General features: G+C 37.1%; 3 protein-coding genes across 3 annotated transcripts; 1 reads left to right on the top strand and 2 right to left on the bottom strand.

Moving 5' to 3' along the window:
- Positions 1-8,749: 8,749 nt before the first annotated feature.
- On the top strand, positions 8,750-9,693 carry CTAM01_03644 (uncharacterized protein; the record flags this gene model as incomplete). The annotated part of the gene is made up of 3 exons (XM_060519676.1): positions 8,750-8,755; positions 8,849-9,544; positions 9,649-9,693. The coding sequence occupies 3 exons, from the start codon at positions 8,750-8,752 to the stop codon at positions 9,691-9,693; spliced, it is 747 nt and encodes a 248-aa protein (XP_060385882.1).
- Positions 9,694-10,411: 718 nt separating this feature from the next.
- Positions 10,412-11,646, bottom strand: CTAM01_03643 (uncharacterized protein; the record flags this gene model as incomplete). The annotated part of the gene is made up of 2 exons (XM_060519675.1): positions 10,412-10,812; positions 10,869-11,646. The coding sequence occupies 2 exons, from the start codon at positions 11,644-11,646 to the stop codon at positions 10,412-10,414; spliced, it is 1,179 nt and encodes a 392-aa protein (XP_060385881.1).
- A 2,935-nt stretch (positions 11,647-14,581) lies between these two features.
- On the bottom strand, positions 14,582-16,072 carry CTAM01_03642 (uncharacterized protein; the record flags this gene model as incomplete). The annotated part of the gene is made up of 1 exon (XM_060519674.1): positions 14,582-16,072. The coding sequence occupies one exon, from the start codon at positions 16,070-16,072 to the stop codon at positions 14,582-14,584; it is 1,491 nt and encodes a 496-aa protein (XP_060385880.1).
- Positions 16,073-16,873: the final 801 nt, after the last annotated feature.

Here is a 16,873-nt window from a genome sequence, read left to right as displayed (position 1 = left end):
GAGCTTTCTTATTATTTATAATTTAATACCTTCTTTTTTAATTAATAAAAGCTGCTTCGTAATTAATATAAAAAAGTAGCCTTTTACTTAGCTACTTAACTTTTCTTTTTTCCCTCTTTAATTATTATTACTATTATTAAATAGCCGTCTTTAACCTAAATATTTTTTAGCCTTTTCTTATACTTTTAAACTTAAAATACTACTTCCCTATAACTACTACTAATTAAACCTCCCCTAATTTTTATTTTTTAATTTATTATATAAATACTAACCTAATTATTTATAATAGCCTCTTTACTTCTTATTTCTCTTTTTAAACTAAATAATAAAAAAGATATAATACGAATTTAGGGTCTAATTATAATAAAGGGCCTCGAAAATAATACTAAATACTAACTAAGAAAATAAAATTTAAATAAATATATTACTTTTAATAAAACTAACCCTAGAACTATTATAAATACTAAAAACTTTTAGTTTATTAATTTTAATATAAATTATTAATATAAAGCGTATATTAATTATTACCTAAGCCTAGTACTTAATTAAATTAACTTCTTCTAAATAATCCTAACCCTTTTTAAATTTAATTATTTTAAGTAACTTAGTATAAAAAATACGTTTCTTTTTTTTAATTAGCGCCCTAAGGCTTTTAAAAGTTTAAAAAACTAAAAAACTTAAATAAGTTAGGACTATTATAAAATAATAAAGGTCCTAATTAATTATTATAACTTTTAAGAACGCTTATTATATAAAAACTAAATTTAAAAATACGAAATTAAATCTATAATAAAAGTTATAATATAAAACCTTACTTTAATACGTAATATAATTATAATTAAAAAGGGATAAAAAAGTATTTTTAAACTAAATAAGACCTCTATTTTAAACTTTTAAACCTAAGAAATTATATAAAAAATTAGGACTTTAATATACTTAGTAATTTTCCCTCTTTATACTAACGATCCGAGCTATTTTATAAAAATAATTATTAATTAGTAAAATAGTATAGTTTATTAATACGATCCAAAATAAGCTCTTAAGTATTTAAAAAGAATATTTATTAATAATATCTAAGCCCTAAAAACCTTTTATAATTAAATCAATATACTTCTTTATATTTAATAACTAATTAATATAAATATTTATATAATTTTTATAATATAATAACTAAGTAAATAAGAATATAATTTATACGTACTTAAATAGTTTCGTAACGTAGTCTAATATAGCTAACTTAACCCGATTTATAACTTATATTAAATAATCTATAAATACTTTAAATTATTTAATAATAAGCTTTATATAGTTTAGATTTAATAAATTAGTTACGAGTTTTAATATAATAATAATTACCTTTTTAATATAATAAGACTTCCCCTAAATAAGTCCTTTAAAAAAATAATATATAATTAAGACTTTTAAAATAGGCTTTATACTAATTTAAATAACTCTAACTACGTTATAACTAATACCCCTAAAGTACTAACTCCCTAAAAATCCGGTTTTTATTTACTTAGTTTTAAATTTACTAACTAGGATTTAAAAATTTATAACCCCCGTAATTATAACTATTATACTCTAATTAATTTTATATATTTTAAAAAAATAAAGAGAATAATTAAAAACTTTAAATAAAGGCTTATTACCCTCGAAAAGTTACCCTTATTATTTCGATTTTTAAAAATACTAAAAAATACTTAAGGATCTTTAATAAGTAACAACCTTATTCGGACTCCGTAAGTAATTAAACTAATAAAAGTTACTAATTAGTATTTAGATACTATTATTAATAATTAACTTATATACTTAATTAATACCCCTAAGACTTATTAAATTACGTAGTTTTTATTAAATATATTGCTACTTAAATTATTATTATACTTTAATTTAGTTCTTAATAAAACTAATCTAAGTAATTAAAAAAGTAATTTTTAAAATACTTTAATTAAGAATAAGAATAGCCTTATTATAAAAACTTTAATTAAAATACTAAGGGTTTAGTTAAAATAGGAGGTTATTAAATATATACTCTCTAAATATAACTAGGTTATATAAAAAAATAATAAATACTAACGTTAAGAGCTAGTTAAGTTTTATTAAAACCTTTTATAATATTATAATACGTATAAAAGTAAAGCTAATATTAATAAGAATACAAAAAAATAATAAATCGATTAATATAACGACCCGATTATAAAAACTATATATATAACTTTAGCTTATATTCTTTAAATACTACTATTAATAAAAAAAGCTAAAAAGAACTAGGGTAATAAAAGTTAAGATTAGGAAATTATTAAGGAGGAATAGGATAAGAACTAAGCGAAACTAATAAAAAAAGTAGAGAAAATAAAAAAGGTAGTTATAAAAAAAAAGGTAAATAAAAAGCTTAATATAATTAATTATATATAGTAATTAAGATTAATTTAAAATAATTTCTTTTTATAAAAAATTAGGGAAGAAAAAATTAGAGAATAATTAGAATAAGGTAGGGTAATTAGTCTTAATAGTTCTTTTTTAAAGCTAATTAAGTATAAATATTTATAAAAGGGCTAATTAGAGTAAAATATAAAAAGAAAAGCCCTGATTAAAAATAGGGAGCTTAATAATATAGATTTTTATTTTAATTATATATATACTTTTTTAAGATTAAATTAAAGCCTTTTTAATAATTTATTTTTAAATATAATAATATAAAATAATTAAAAAGTCTACTTTTTTAATTTAGTTAATACTATCCTCTTCTCTTAGTTATAACTCCGTTAATTAAGGCCGTATTAACCTAATTAAAAGAGGTATTTTATATTATTTTTATAAGTATTAATAGTTCTTTTAAAGTACCGTACTATAAGAGTCCTCTATACTCTATATATTTTTAATAGTTAACTATTATAATTAACTATTATAACTAACTTCTACTATTAATCTTTTTAATTAGCGCCGCTACGTAATAAAAAAAGTAGCTTACCTATTCCGAATTAAATAATAGTTTTTATATTAAAATCACTATATTACGTTAAGCGCGTACTTAGGATATATTATATATATTATATAATTCCTCCTAATAGAGCAATTTACTAGGGCCGTACTATATATTACGTATTAAGGAAAACTAGGTATATTGCGCTCTATACCTAATTACTAATTAAAATAGTTAACCGATTTAACTATTATCTCCCTTTTATTAATAGCTCCTAACTTTTTACTGCAGTCCTCTTAAGTTTTAGCTACTTATAGGGCGAGCTTTACTTATTTTAACGCGCACAGGACCTCCTAGTACTAGCCCGCGTAGGTAGCTAGGTTTAATATAATTTATTTTTTTATATAAGTATTATTATTACCCGGGGGGTCCCGTAGGAGCTATTTAAGGCGCTAGCTTATTACCCTAATTTTATATACTTTTAGCCCGTTTATTATAGTTATTATAGCTAGGCTGGCGTTAATATACTAGATTTTAGTATCCGTACTAGCCCGGCTATTTACGGCGCTTATAATATTACTTAGCCGAATTCCGTACCCCCGGAAGGTACTTTGCTATTTTTTAGGCGTGCTTACGTTAGTTACGATAGCTATAGTGTCGAGCTAGCCGAAGAGGGTGCTTAGCCCGAGAGGGGTAGACTTATTAACGGGTATTTTTAGAGAGTTTTAGCTTACTAATTACTGATTATATACTGGGAGGTTCTCGTCGAGGTAGTATTTTAACTAGCTAACTTCTTAACTAGTTATTTAATTAGCTATTTAGGTAGTGGTTTGTATATTAATAGGTTTGTTTAGTAGATTTGTTTAGTGAATTTATTTAGTAAATTTATTTAGTAGATTTATTTAGTGGATTTGTTTGGTTTAAATAAAGAGTAGCTTTGGGCGATGTTAGAAGCGATAAGGATAGAAAGAATTTTTATAAGCTTTAAAGAGTAGTAAATATTAGCCTATTTAGCCCTTTCTCTAAAAACTTCTACGTTACTATTAAAGTTTAGAACTTTTATAGTTAAGGGCCGCTTCTAACTATTACGGCTAACTATTACGGCCGACTATTATAGTTAATTATTACGGCCGACTTTTATTATTAATCTTTTTGGCCGGCGCTACTATAGGGTAGCTTACCTATCCTAAATTAAATAGTAGTTTTTGTATTAAAATTATTATATTACGTTAAGCGCGTGCTTAGGATATATTGCGCGTATTATATAGTTAAAAAGTATACTATATCGTATAATTTTTTTTAAAAGCATAATCCCGTTAAGGTCGATCTTTTGTGCTTATAAAGCCGGAAAAAAAAACTACTATATATATTATATAATTAAAAAGTATATTATATTATATAATTTCCTTTAAAAACGTAATCCCGTTAAAGTCGATTTTTTATACTTATAAAGCCGGAAAAAAAAAACCACTATATAAGGTTTATTTTATTTATAATATATATATTAAGCGAGTTATTAAGTACTTCGACTTTATAAATTTATTATATTTAGCTACCCCCTTTTTTTAAAATAAGTTTAAACTAAACGAGGGGTAGGTAATAAAAAAAAAAACAAAAAGTTACTAAGAAAAGGTCGGAAATATGCTTTATATAGCTATTATAATTAGACTAAACGTTACTTTTACTTATTTATAATTATTACGGTTCTTAATTAACCTAAATATAACTTATATTAAAATAATTAACTACTATATTCGATATTTTTATATAATAAAATATTTTATACTTTATTATAATAATATACTAAGTACGTAATTATTATTTTTAATTAGAAATATTAGTTTTATAAATAATAAAGTAATATAATAATTATTTTAAAAATATATAATATTCTTTTTTAGTAGCCTAATTTAATAAAAATTAGTATACTAAGTAATAGTTACAACGTTAATTACTAAAACTAAGCTTTTTTATTTTAAAGAAATTATAAAAGAGATTATAGTTCTAAAGCGCCTTTTTAAGGATATTACCCTTAATTTAAGAGAAGTATAGTTAGTTAACTACAATAATTAGTAAATAATTTAACTTATTATAAAAGAAGAAGAAAGAATAGCTACGTAACTTCGTTATATTAATATATAAAATATATAGTTAAAATAAGAGTATATTAAAAATAATTTTAAAGTTACTTATATATTAATAAAAAATATATTAGTAAATAGACTTATTAAAAACTTTTTACGAGCTAAGTTTAAATATCTTTATATACTTTTTAACCTCTATAATACGTAAAAAGTTATTATAAATAGCTAAAATAGTTAAAAATAATTAATTTAGGCTATATTTAAAAAAACTTAATATTTAAAAATAAATAATAAATAGAACTTAGAGTACGGCCCGGAGGTTTAAAATAAATAAAATAAAACTTTTTTTAGCTTAAAGGCCTAAACTCTTAAAATAACTTTACCCTATAGGGTATATATATATAAAAATAAGACCTAGGCTTATATTTATTATTTAAACTCCTAGTTTATAAAGTATACGATTATTAAGAATATAGCGTTATTAATAAAGAGGGTAAGTATACGTATTAAAAAACGTACTTTATATACCTCGAAGTTTATAAAACTAAAAATAATAAGAATAACGGGGGGTATAAAAAGTAAAATAATTATTAAGTTAATAACTTAAAGTACGAGAGCGGGTAGTATAATAAAAAGCTAATTATAAATAATTATAATAAATATAACTAATAATATAAGTATATTTAAAAAAGGGAGTAGGGGGTACGTAAAAAGAAAGTTCTTTATATAAAACCTAATATCATTCTTATATATTTTAATATTATTATTTATTTAATAAATAATATTACGGAGCTTATTAATATTTTATTAAAACTATAATTAGAAGTGCGTTTTTTAGTAATAAAAAAGGATAATATATTTATAAAAAAAGAAGTACTATTTATAATAACCTCGGTAAGGGCCTAGGCTATTAGTTATAAAATAACTAATATATTAATATATCCCTCGGCTAAACGGCCGTTAAAATAGTATATATATTAACTACTACTTTTTATAAAATAATAATTACTATTTTTAAAATTAGTATATTAAAGGGCTATTTAAAAATAGGGTATATATTATATTAACTACTCTTTAAGAACTACTTTTTTAAACTTTTTAAGGACTAAGTATATATTAAATAGGCTTAAAATAGTAAAAAGAATTATATTTATTACGGGGGGTATTTTAGTTTTTTAATATTCTTTTTTATTTTTTATTTTTTTTTTAAAAAAAAGCTAGCTTTATGTTTTTTAAACTTTAAAATAATATTAAATACGAATTCTTAAAATAATAATATATAATATACCCTTTTTAGAGGGCTTAATATTTAAAATATTCTTATTTTTATTTTTAAACTTTAAGAAGAAAATAAGTAAAAGCTTTTTAGAGCTCTTATTATTACTATTTATTTTATTATTACCCTTATTATAATTATTAATAAGAGCCTTAAACTTAATAAAGTTCTTAACGTTTTAATTAGTAATTTTAATATCTTCTTAGTTAAAGAAAAAGAGCTTAGTAACTAGGCCTTAATAAGTAAATAAGAAGTTATAGGGGGGGGGGGGTAATAACTTAAAGGGGTTTATTAATATTATTTCTTATTTAAACTTTTAATAAATTATATAATATATATATAAAAAGTATTATAAAAATTACGTAAAACTTATTATTATTTTTAAATATATTAAATATTTATATTTAAAATAAAATTAGTAAATAATTTAATAGTATAGGTATACATACGTAATAAATAGGGGTATTTATAATAATTATAAAAAGTTAAAAAGAGGAAAAAAAATAATAATTAAGTAATGCTATAAGAATTTAAATATATATAAGGTAGCTAAGTAGCCTCGCTTTTAATAATTTATATATTAAAAATAGTAAAATATATACTATTTTAAGTTAGGATTTTATTTATTTTAAATAAAAGGATATATTTATAATAAACGTAGTTTAAAAAATACGTATCTTTTACGCTTATTTTTTCTTTATTTATATTTAACTAAATTAGGCTTTTATAAAAGTATTTAGAGGTTCTATTTTAAGTATAATAGCTCCTTAATAATAGTAATTAGGGGGTATATTATATAATAAGGATAGTAACCGTATTTTATAAAATACTTATTATATACTAAATTACGTATCTATTTTAAATATCGTATATATAGACCTTTTTTATTTATTTATTTCTATTTTAATATATTAAGCCACTTTTATTATACTCCGTATGCCCATTACTGCGTGCTATAACTCGTAATACTTTTACTCTAGTACCACTGAGACCCGTGGGGCCAGGCCTCTAGATGCGAAGCATACATGCATGTACTCATGAATCGAGAATCAGCGACAGCACGGTCGTCATTTCATCCCAATATTCATGTTCAAAAATCAGGCAACAGGATTGTTCTGCCTTCATTTGAGGATTCGTCTTGTTGCGAGAATTCTCATGGCAAAGTTGATCAATTGAAGAGGTTTCGTTGAGAATTGAGGCAGAAGCTTTTTCACCCACCATATACTGTACGTCGTATCAGTGATTCCAGCTCAAGAAATTCATTTCTGAGATTCCTGAGTGCAATAGGCATGTTCAAATCCTGCCATGCCGGTTGTAAGAAGAGCTCTTCAAGGAAAGACAAGTGCCCCTGGGCCCCTGGGCCTATGCCTCGGCCCTCGCGTCTTTCCTGATCTAATCGCGATACTCATGTCAGAAAGGAACCATTGTTTTCTGCCGTTCGAATGTTATCGCTGCCGGAATGCATCGAGTCAAGTGAACTCATGCGTGCTTGAAGTCGAGGTTTGTGTAAGGAACAAAAGTGGAATTGCCGATCTAACTCAGAAAGGGAGAAGGCCATTGCTCACCCCTTATTGGACGTCAAAAATGAGATGTGGGAGTGGGCTCAAACCGTGGCCATCGTGTTTTTTTTTTCAATCCAGCAGGCTAAAGAGTCCTTACAGCTCATGTTATCTGCAATTGTTTGATATCGATAACATCCAACAATGCTCCAGCGAGATCCTAGTCGACGGATGCGGACCGCTGGGGTGTGGGGCGTGGCAAAGGTCTTTGCCGGCGTACTGTACATAGAACGTAGAGAGTACGGAGTACGGTGTAACGCTTGCCCTACTACAGTTCCTTGCTGTCTAAGTATGTACTGTCCCGTGCGAGTTCTAGTAACGAATCAAATCTGGAAATCAGCCTTGGGAGTCTATGATGATGAGTAGTCCGAAGTAGGTGCGAATACACGTATTCTGCGGGTGGGTCATACACTAAAGATAGCCGACTATTGGCCCGGCGGCTCCCGAATACACGTATCGCAGAGCTTTTTAGGGGCGAAACTAAGCATAAAGTCGGACAGACTAATGATATGGTCCACGGATCACCCATGAAACCCGGCGCAGCTCGAAAAACAAATCGCGGCTGAGGTCCACGTACGTCAAGCATCATGGCTTAGAGAAGCTGAGCGAGTATGCCTAGCTAGTCGTGTGGACTCTTTAAAGTTTGTTCGCCGGCAAAGTGATCAGTCGAGTGGAAAACCCTCAACGGTCGCCTTCATGTCTCTTTATTGCTGACAACCGAATTGATCTGGCACGCTGCGACTTTCGAAGCATTCGGGGGTCTACGGATTCTCAGGGATGTGCATCAAACTTAGACGGTATTCGAGCCGACAAGAGTACATCAGTATAGCCATCGACCGGGCCAACCATGTACAGACGTTCCCATAGGAAGTCCCGGAAGGGGTGTGCCGAGTGCAAACGACGCCACATGAAGGTAAGCTGGACGTATCGGTTTCCACGTATTTGTTACGCGTAACCCGCCGACGGGCGTCGTAAGGCTGAAGACATCGACTAATCGGATGAGCAGTGCGATGAGACTCGACCAAGATGCGTCAACTGTACGATGGTGGACCGCACATGTGTATTCCCATACGCTGCAGATCCAGGGTCTGTAGCAAGTTCTACACGCGGTGATGAATCCATGCAGGACTCCGTGCTGTCAGATGCCGGGACCTCGAAGCCGGATTCGCCGTACGGATCTCCGACCGGGAGGAGCCCCGCTGTCATCCCGACTCCGGACTTGGCCCATCTGATCGTGTATACCGGCGACATGGGCCAGCCCGCTCCCAGTCTATCGGACAATATGATCAACATGGCGCACATGAGATTCCTGGTGCACTTTTCTCTAGCACTCGCCGTGCCCGAACTCGACCCGAGTCTTACCGAACGAAATACCCAACTCATCCTCAAGACAGGGTCCGATGCCCCGTACCTCATGCACGAGATCCTTGCCCTGTCAGCTCGGCATATGTCGATCCTTGAGCCAGAAAACGCAATGGAATTCCTACACGACGCAGTTCAGCTACAAACAAGAGCGATTTCATTATTCAACGCTCAAAAGGCGCGGATAGACGAGCCCAGCTGCGTCCCCTTGGTCCTGTTCTCCGCCATCCTTGGCCGTCATCTGTGCATCGACGCACTTGCATTCCGCAGCACCAGTCTGGATCCGTTCATTGACTGCTACGTGAACTTTGCCAGGATCCGGAGAGGCGTCAGGGTAATTGTGAGTCGCGCCTGGGCATTGTTGAAGACATCGGAGCTTGTCCCTTTGATGTCGTGGGGCTTGGGCCTGAGTCGGCTGAAAGGTGTCGGTCCTGATTGTGATAGCATCCTGGACTTGATATCTACATCACCAAACATTTCGCCCGCTGAGAAGGAGATTTATATGTCAGCTATCGACCTAATACAGGTCGCACTAGATGATCTAGACACCAGGGTATTCATGGGTCGGAAGTACCTGATTCAGATGGTATTTTCCTGGTCACTGATGGTATCAGAGGAATATACTAGGAAGCTTGCCGAAAGAAAGCCTGAAGCGATAGCTATTCTGGCTTATTACGCTTCTATTCTGCATCTGGCACGGGACCTTTGGCAGATTGGCGACTCAGGGGCATATCTGTTGGAAGTAATCTGCCAACATCTGGGAGATGAGTGGGCCGAGTGGTTGGCCTTACCCCGGCAGATTGTTTTCACAGAAACTTCCTACATTCCATCACATTCTCTGCTCCCATCATTATAAAGAAATTGTTACCATATCATTTGGAACTGGCCCAGATAAGTGTGATGGTTGATGTAGAAAGATAGGATATGTTGTGCATAATCCAAAGGTGAGAAGTCATGATGGAGTTACACTGCAAGACACATGTCATGGCAAGGTTCGGCCTCGTTCTCAGATGGTTGTAAAGCAAAAAACCAGATTTTTATTTTCTAGAACCAAAGCAACGCTAAATACATGTCGATATGAATGCGCTAATATGCTCGCTCGCTCGCTCGCTCGTGTATCGTTATTAGTACTGTTGACAAGTAGTGTATGAATAATTTACAAGAATATTACACGCCAGCCCGCTGACAATAATATAGTTTTCGATGCTTAGACCTTGGCGTAGGCCTTGATAGTGGGCTCACGCCTGACCTTGTTGGGGTAGGCTAGCACGTTCGCCCCGGCGTCGACCAAGACAGCTTCGGTTGCCTGGATCTCGAGGGCGTCAAGCTTGCCGGCAGCAGGATCGGCGCAGATTTTCTTGTCGATGCGGTCGAGCTTGCCAGGACCCTCATTGGTGAGAGCATCTCTCAGTAGGGCGAATGCAAGTGAGTTGTAGAGCATGCCTTCGTGGGTGACTTCGCCACCAGCAGGTGTAGCGGGGCAGGCTTTCTGAACCTCAATGTTGCTGACTTCGACACCATTGCCGTCTTTGAGAATGGCCGAGGCGATGGGACCTGATTGCGGTTGAACAACTTCGTCCGTTGCGCTGAACAGGGAAGTGGTAGGAACTAAGAGGAACTTGTTAGAGATCTAGACCAGATGATTCGCGAAGATGTGAGCTTACCATAGGCACTGTCACCCCCGTTTGCACGAAGGGTCTGGACGAACTTGGAATCATACATCTGTTGGTAGACGCTGGGAGTACAGCCAATGATAGCGGCAGGAGTCTTGCAAGCTGCGAATGCCTCCTTGGTTCCGTGGAAGTCAGGGCTCATTGATACCAGGTCGGTCACCGAGTCTCTGGTGCTGGGCCAGTACTTCAGCGCCCATTGTACGTTGAGATTTCCTTGACTCCAAGCGACGACAGCTGGCTTCTTGCCAGTCATGTCCTGTACGTAATTGATAGCGTATGCAACATACTCCGAATTCTCCTGCGCATCGTCCAGCGAGGCATCGGGGATGTTGACCCAGAGGGGGTCGGCAAAGTCAGACTTGGCCAGCAGAGGGCCAAGGTTCGCGCGATATGTCGTACCAGCCATCGCAGCGGTGCCTGGGACTAGAATGACGGGCTGCTTGTTCGATGATGCTGAGAATGTCTTCGGGATGTAGATGCTGGCCTTCAAATCTCTCTCAGACCTAGAGTAGGGCGCGTCCTTCTCCGACCTCTTGGGGTAAATTTTGGTCTTCGGGTCGGGGTTGTCGTTTCTGATGGAGTTCATGTCTTCGCCGAGGAATGGATTCAATGCTTGGCGGTCAGGCTCCAATGGTCGCGATTCAATGGCAACAGGTGAAGAGTTGATGTTGGCATCGCGGACGTCGATGCTTGGGTCATTCACAGGTCTGGCGAGAATTTGGGTCAATCCCAAGATGAGAGCAAGTGCGGCGGCTGAGGTAGTCTTCATGATTGCTGTAAGTGTTGTTAGAGCGTTGTGGGTCTGATGAGTTGGAAAACGTCTGGGCATAGAGCAGGCGGGCTCGAAGGTATATATCTCTTTTCTGATGTGGTATTTTGGTATGTTCGTAGTCGTGAAAAACGGGCTATGGATGACCCCGGTAATTCTAACAATGTCGACGAAGCTTATGTCTCGATCGCTACTCACAGGACTCAGTTGTTTTGATATCGTTGTTGATGAATTGGAGGCTTCAAAACCAGCCTTGCCCGAGTGGTTCCGGGCCGGCGGGATGCTGACGTCGTTCGCTATGATGACATGCCGACATGTCTAGACCGGCTGAACGTCTGAAGATGCCGAGGGGTCCTGTTTGGGCACTATACCCGCATTATTCATCAAGGGCTCGAATACTTACTCAAAGTTCTCCAATCGGGTTGCAGGACACCTACTTTGTGCCATCATAAGGGTCCATCAGCTATGAGGGGGGTGACGGAGAGAATTGCCTTCAGATGATGGCCGTTTGACTGACAAAACTCTGTTTCCTGTCTTTTTTCTTAGTCCGTCTCCGTGACATCATGTCTAGCTACTAGTAGACGCAGTTTCTCGGTATTTTGTCCAAAATAGGCGATGATGGGTGGTGGCCTGTACACCGATCATCTGAACATTCACCATGAGTCTCATTATTCGCCCACCGGAACGCAGGAATTTCTTGAAAAGCCGGTAGATCGACCGATTAAACTTTTCCTCTTGTAAGCCTCGGACAATGTGTTCCTCCTGATTACTTCGGACATATACATCTAGAGATGCAGCATGACTTGACTTTCAAGACGAGAATTATTGATCCACCCGCGGACACGAGAAATCTCCGTCGCAAAAAGGAAATTATCAGAGGTTCAGGAGAACATCTTCAACAATCTTGTGGGCGGTGGTTCTATTGCCTTTCTTTTCTTCTTGGCAGAGCTTTCCAAGGCTCGTCTCAAAAATTCTTTATCAACAGGGATTTCTCAACGGATGGAAGAAAGTCTTTGGCTTTGTGAATAAAAGAGCGATCTAATCACCCCGCATGTTTCGTGAGCCATGTAGTATGACGAAGACCGTTAATGGTTTGGCTCATTACCCTTGCCGAGGGCTCCGCATAGGTTCCAGAAGTGTCGAAAATGCTACTGTATTTCGTCTGATGTACGTTACTGTGGGAAATGCCTCGGTTCCCTACTTCGACGAATAGGGCATAGGCACACGCGAAGGCCTCTACGCGCGCAATGCTGTCAGCCGGATGTCCGAAACTTTCATGCGATGGCACAGTTGTTTCCGACTACCGTTATCGTGTTCGTAGCGAGGGGGTTGGATTATGTGACAGGCAAACTACTGTGGTAGTAGTCTTACTCTGGTCGGTGTCTGCCCTGCTATGCTTTACAGATGGCACCTACCCTCCAATCATCATCTCCTTGACTCGAATGTGTTTGGAAAGCGATCAACGAAGTCCCACCGGTTCGTGAAAACCGGCGAAACATCCTTCATCAACCGTAAGAAGCAATAAAGACTGACGTTTGAATACGTTCCAAATTGGAGTCTGGCCAGACATGAGGCTAGGAGTTTGTGATCTTGGGGAGTTCAAGTTGAGACGAATCGACCTCACCTCAATGGGGGGCTGTCGCGGGACAAGTTACTATGCCACGCGTCGTTGACTAGCAAATTTTAACTGCATGGCTGTGGGAACTTGTAAATACAATGAAAGAATAATGTATCAAATGGCTTGCAATGAAACTGTCGCCACAATTTGCCAAGAATTGCATGTTGTTCCTGTGGAACAGTCAATTTTCCAATACTAGAGAACTCCTCGGAATAAGCATCTGCCAAATACTGCGGCGTTACATGAGGACTCTGTAGGGTATACTGAGGTAATTGCATTTTGCAATCAAGCTCTCGCTGAAGGACCTCCAGCAACGGATAGAAATGAAAGTATTCAATGACGCGGGCAACGATGACCGCATAGTCATGCCAAGAGACGTGACTAGAAAACATTGTACCCGCAGTTCGTCTCTCGCATGGTATCCCAATAGTATACACGAGTTTAATGACATCATTACTGATACCTTCTGTAAAACGAAGACTGGAAGGTAGCCAGAACTTACTATCGAGAATTGGGATAGCTTTGTTGAGATGTGCTCAAGATCAACGCACACTAATTTACCGCCCTGTTAGGCAATAGCATTCATGTTCTACACGTGCACTTCTCAAAGTCTGGATTCTGTGTCTTTTGAAGCTTGAAGCCGAGAATGAAGGCAAGCTTGCTTCGGGACTAACATCAATGGCAAACGTATCAAACAATGGGTACATGTAGACAGATGGCCAGACGATGAAAGGGGCCAATAGTTAAATGCAAGAAAACTTGAACTACATCACGTGGTTCCTTCAACCCAGTGCCATGATGTCCATCCCTGCTTCTGTGACGTTGATAGTGACGTGCACTGACAGATCTCTAGATTGAGACGCAATTCGTTGTCGCAACTCGGTCCACATAGAACCAACTCAGCGAACAAGAAATGATGGGGAGTTTCAGATTCTTGAAGACTAGAGAAGGGAGCCTGACACTTCATCATGCTCAAAATCAAGCTGTATCAAAGGTTGTGCTTAATGAAGGGCCTCAAGGCTAAGGTAGTTCCTTGTTGGAAGGAGAAATCAGATTGGAGAAGATCATTGCGAAGTGAGTACCTATACCGGTTAGAAAGGATATCCGAGAAGCATCTTAATTCGCTACAGCCCGACTGGAGCTTAGAAGTAGAGGAATCAAGGTGGGAAAAATATATTCTACACCATGTAATGGTCTGCTATTCTGATCTTCTAAATCATACATACGTTAATGGACAAGAGGAAACAAAGTTCTAGGAGTATGATGCAACATGTTAACCCATCGTAGGCTATGACAAAGCAGACACAAAGCCGCAAACTAAATGAAGCCAAACTCCTTGTCCAGCTCTTGTGCCAATGCGATGGAGCTATTTAAAATCCACTCTGCGTCCTTACCCAGGGATTTGACGTTGTGCCCAACCATGCAGCTCATCTGGGTTCGGTCCCCACCCTTCTCCCACGTTCCGTCGACCAGGGTATGAGTCGGAAGCCCGAATTCTTTTGGGTCAACCTTTTTGTTCTTCAAAAGCCCTCCATTGTACCAAATGAGATCGTCTCGCAAATCAACGTGTCCTATCACGAAGCTGCAGATTCTCTCGATTGAGTCGTTGACCTTGTCCTTGAACCAACCAACCATGGAGCCATAGTGCTTCTCGAAGGCATAAGTTGCCCCGCTGAGCTCGAGTCCAAACCACCAAGTCTCCTTGTCGCCGTACGTAATTTTGTAGCTGACTTCTTCGCGCACATCGTATGTGTTCTGCCAAGCTACGTGGAGCAGACCCATCAGCACGTCCAGACGCGACTTATCAATAACGACTACACCCGAATCGCCCTCTTCGGCGTAGTCCTCGGTCCAGACAAGTGACTTATTTAGCGTGGCGCTAGGTTCGTGAATCTGCGACTTCCACCACTCGTGACGGTCGGCGAATGAGTGCTGCCAAAGTAGTCGATCGTGGAAAAGAAGTGCCCCTGTCTGCTCATATGACGGGTCTAAGAAAAGCGTCTCCGGGACCTGGACGAAGACCGAATCCGCATCTGAGAGAATGACCTCTTCAAACGGCGCATACAGAGCCGCGAAGGCTTTGATTGCCCATCCTCCCTTTACGAGCTGCAGAGTCGTATCGTCGACGACGCTTAGAACGTCCAGGAATTCGATCCCCTTGAAGCGGGACTGCAGCTTCTCGCGGTCTGCTGATGGCAAGTCCTCGTCTCCGGCATATACAATCTGGATTGTCATGTTGCTGTACAAGACGTTCTGGAGTGAGCCGATGAGGTGAGTGGCATATCGCATGGTTCCCTTGCCTGTTGGTATGATGAATCCGCGTGTTCCGGGGACAATGGACGAACGCAAATCCGAAAATGGTGTCTTGCTGTCTGGGCGCTTTGGTGAGTGTTGAATAAAAGGGAACAACGATGCGATTGCGCCTTCCACTTTCTCTAGAGTAGGCTTGATGTTTTCCGACTTGGGTGCGTTATCGAGAAATTTGACCCATTCTCGGGCTTTCTTGGCCCGCTGACCCAATTCGGAGAATTTCGACTTGTAAGGAGGTTGGATGGGATCGCCGATCAAGTTTTCGGCTTCATCACTGATCAAAGCAGCCTCTTTCTGCCATGCCGTCGGGCTATCTTCCTTCGGTTTGTCGGAATGTTGTGGTGGATGTGACTGCGTTTGCGCCGGTGGGGGCTTGGCGGGGGACGTCGGATGATAAGAGGGAGTAAGAACATAAGAGGAGTATAAGAACAAGAACAATAGGCAAGCGAAAAAGATAGCTGTGGTCATCCGCGAGGATGGCATGACTTTGACGACCATGCTGGCCAACTAGTCGCGAATTGCGACTGACATATGAAGGGAAACGATGTTCTGGCAGTAGGCTTGTTGTGTGAGAACGATGGAAGTAAGTTCACAAACCCAGGGGGAAGGGTGAGGTGCCCAAGCACATTGCTTACCTTTCAAAATCGCGCCAAAAATCCCGGCCCCACGGTTGGTTACGTATGCCAGACTAAAGTAGGTACGCAGTAGTCGCGTGAGGGAGCTTCGTCAATGGGTAGGGGGCCACAAAAGAAAGTTTAGTTCGAGTGACCAACAGAGTGATAAAAGCTGAAAGTGCATTCCATCCCATGTCCAAGTTGCATCGGCGCTTGTCAGCATCGGCTGTCTCATGGCCCTCACTTCGAATCTTGAAGAACTAAAGCTAGACAATCACGGTTTCTTCTTGGATTTCATCGCGGAGAAGCCATCTTTCAACTTTCCAACAAGTCTTCCTTGTTGGCCTCGGTCGACACGGCATGGGTGTCCACCACATGGATCTTTGTCACAAACCAAGGTAACCAACAAAGCATCCCAACGCCACAAACATGGTTGAAGCAAGAGAGCGGCGCAGCTACACCCACATCTTTTCCTGAGCTACTTCGTTACTTCCCAATCAAGCTATGAGTGGAGACTGGAGAATCCTTTTTGACACCCGGCTAAGGATGCTTCGAAATCTGCCCAAGGAGCTAATAGCGTCGAAACTCAAGTACGAATCCCATCAGCAGTTTAATATTGTACTTCGAACCTTGTCAAGTAGCACTCTCTCTCCCTTTGGATTACTCCTTTGTTTTTGGTTCCCAT

Source organism: Colletotrichum tamarilloi, assembly GCF_030869305.1.
Source record: "Colletotrichum tamarilloi strain Tom-12 chromosome Unknown Scaffold_8.1, whole genome shotgun sequence".
In the NCBI taxonomy this organism is placed as follows: Eukaryota; Fungi; Ascomycota; class Sordariomycetes; order Glomerellales; family Glomerellaceae; genus Colletotrichum; species Colletotrichum tamarilloi.
Note: the sequence above shows the minus strand (reverse complement) of the source record. Positions and strands in the feature narration are given on the sequence as shown.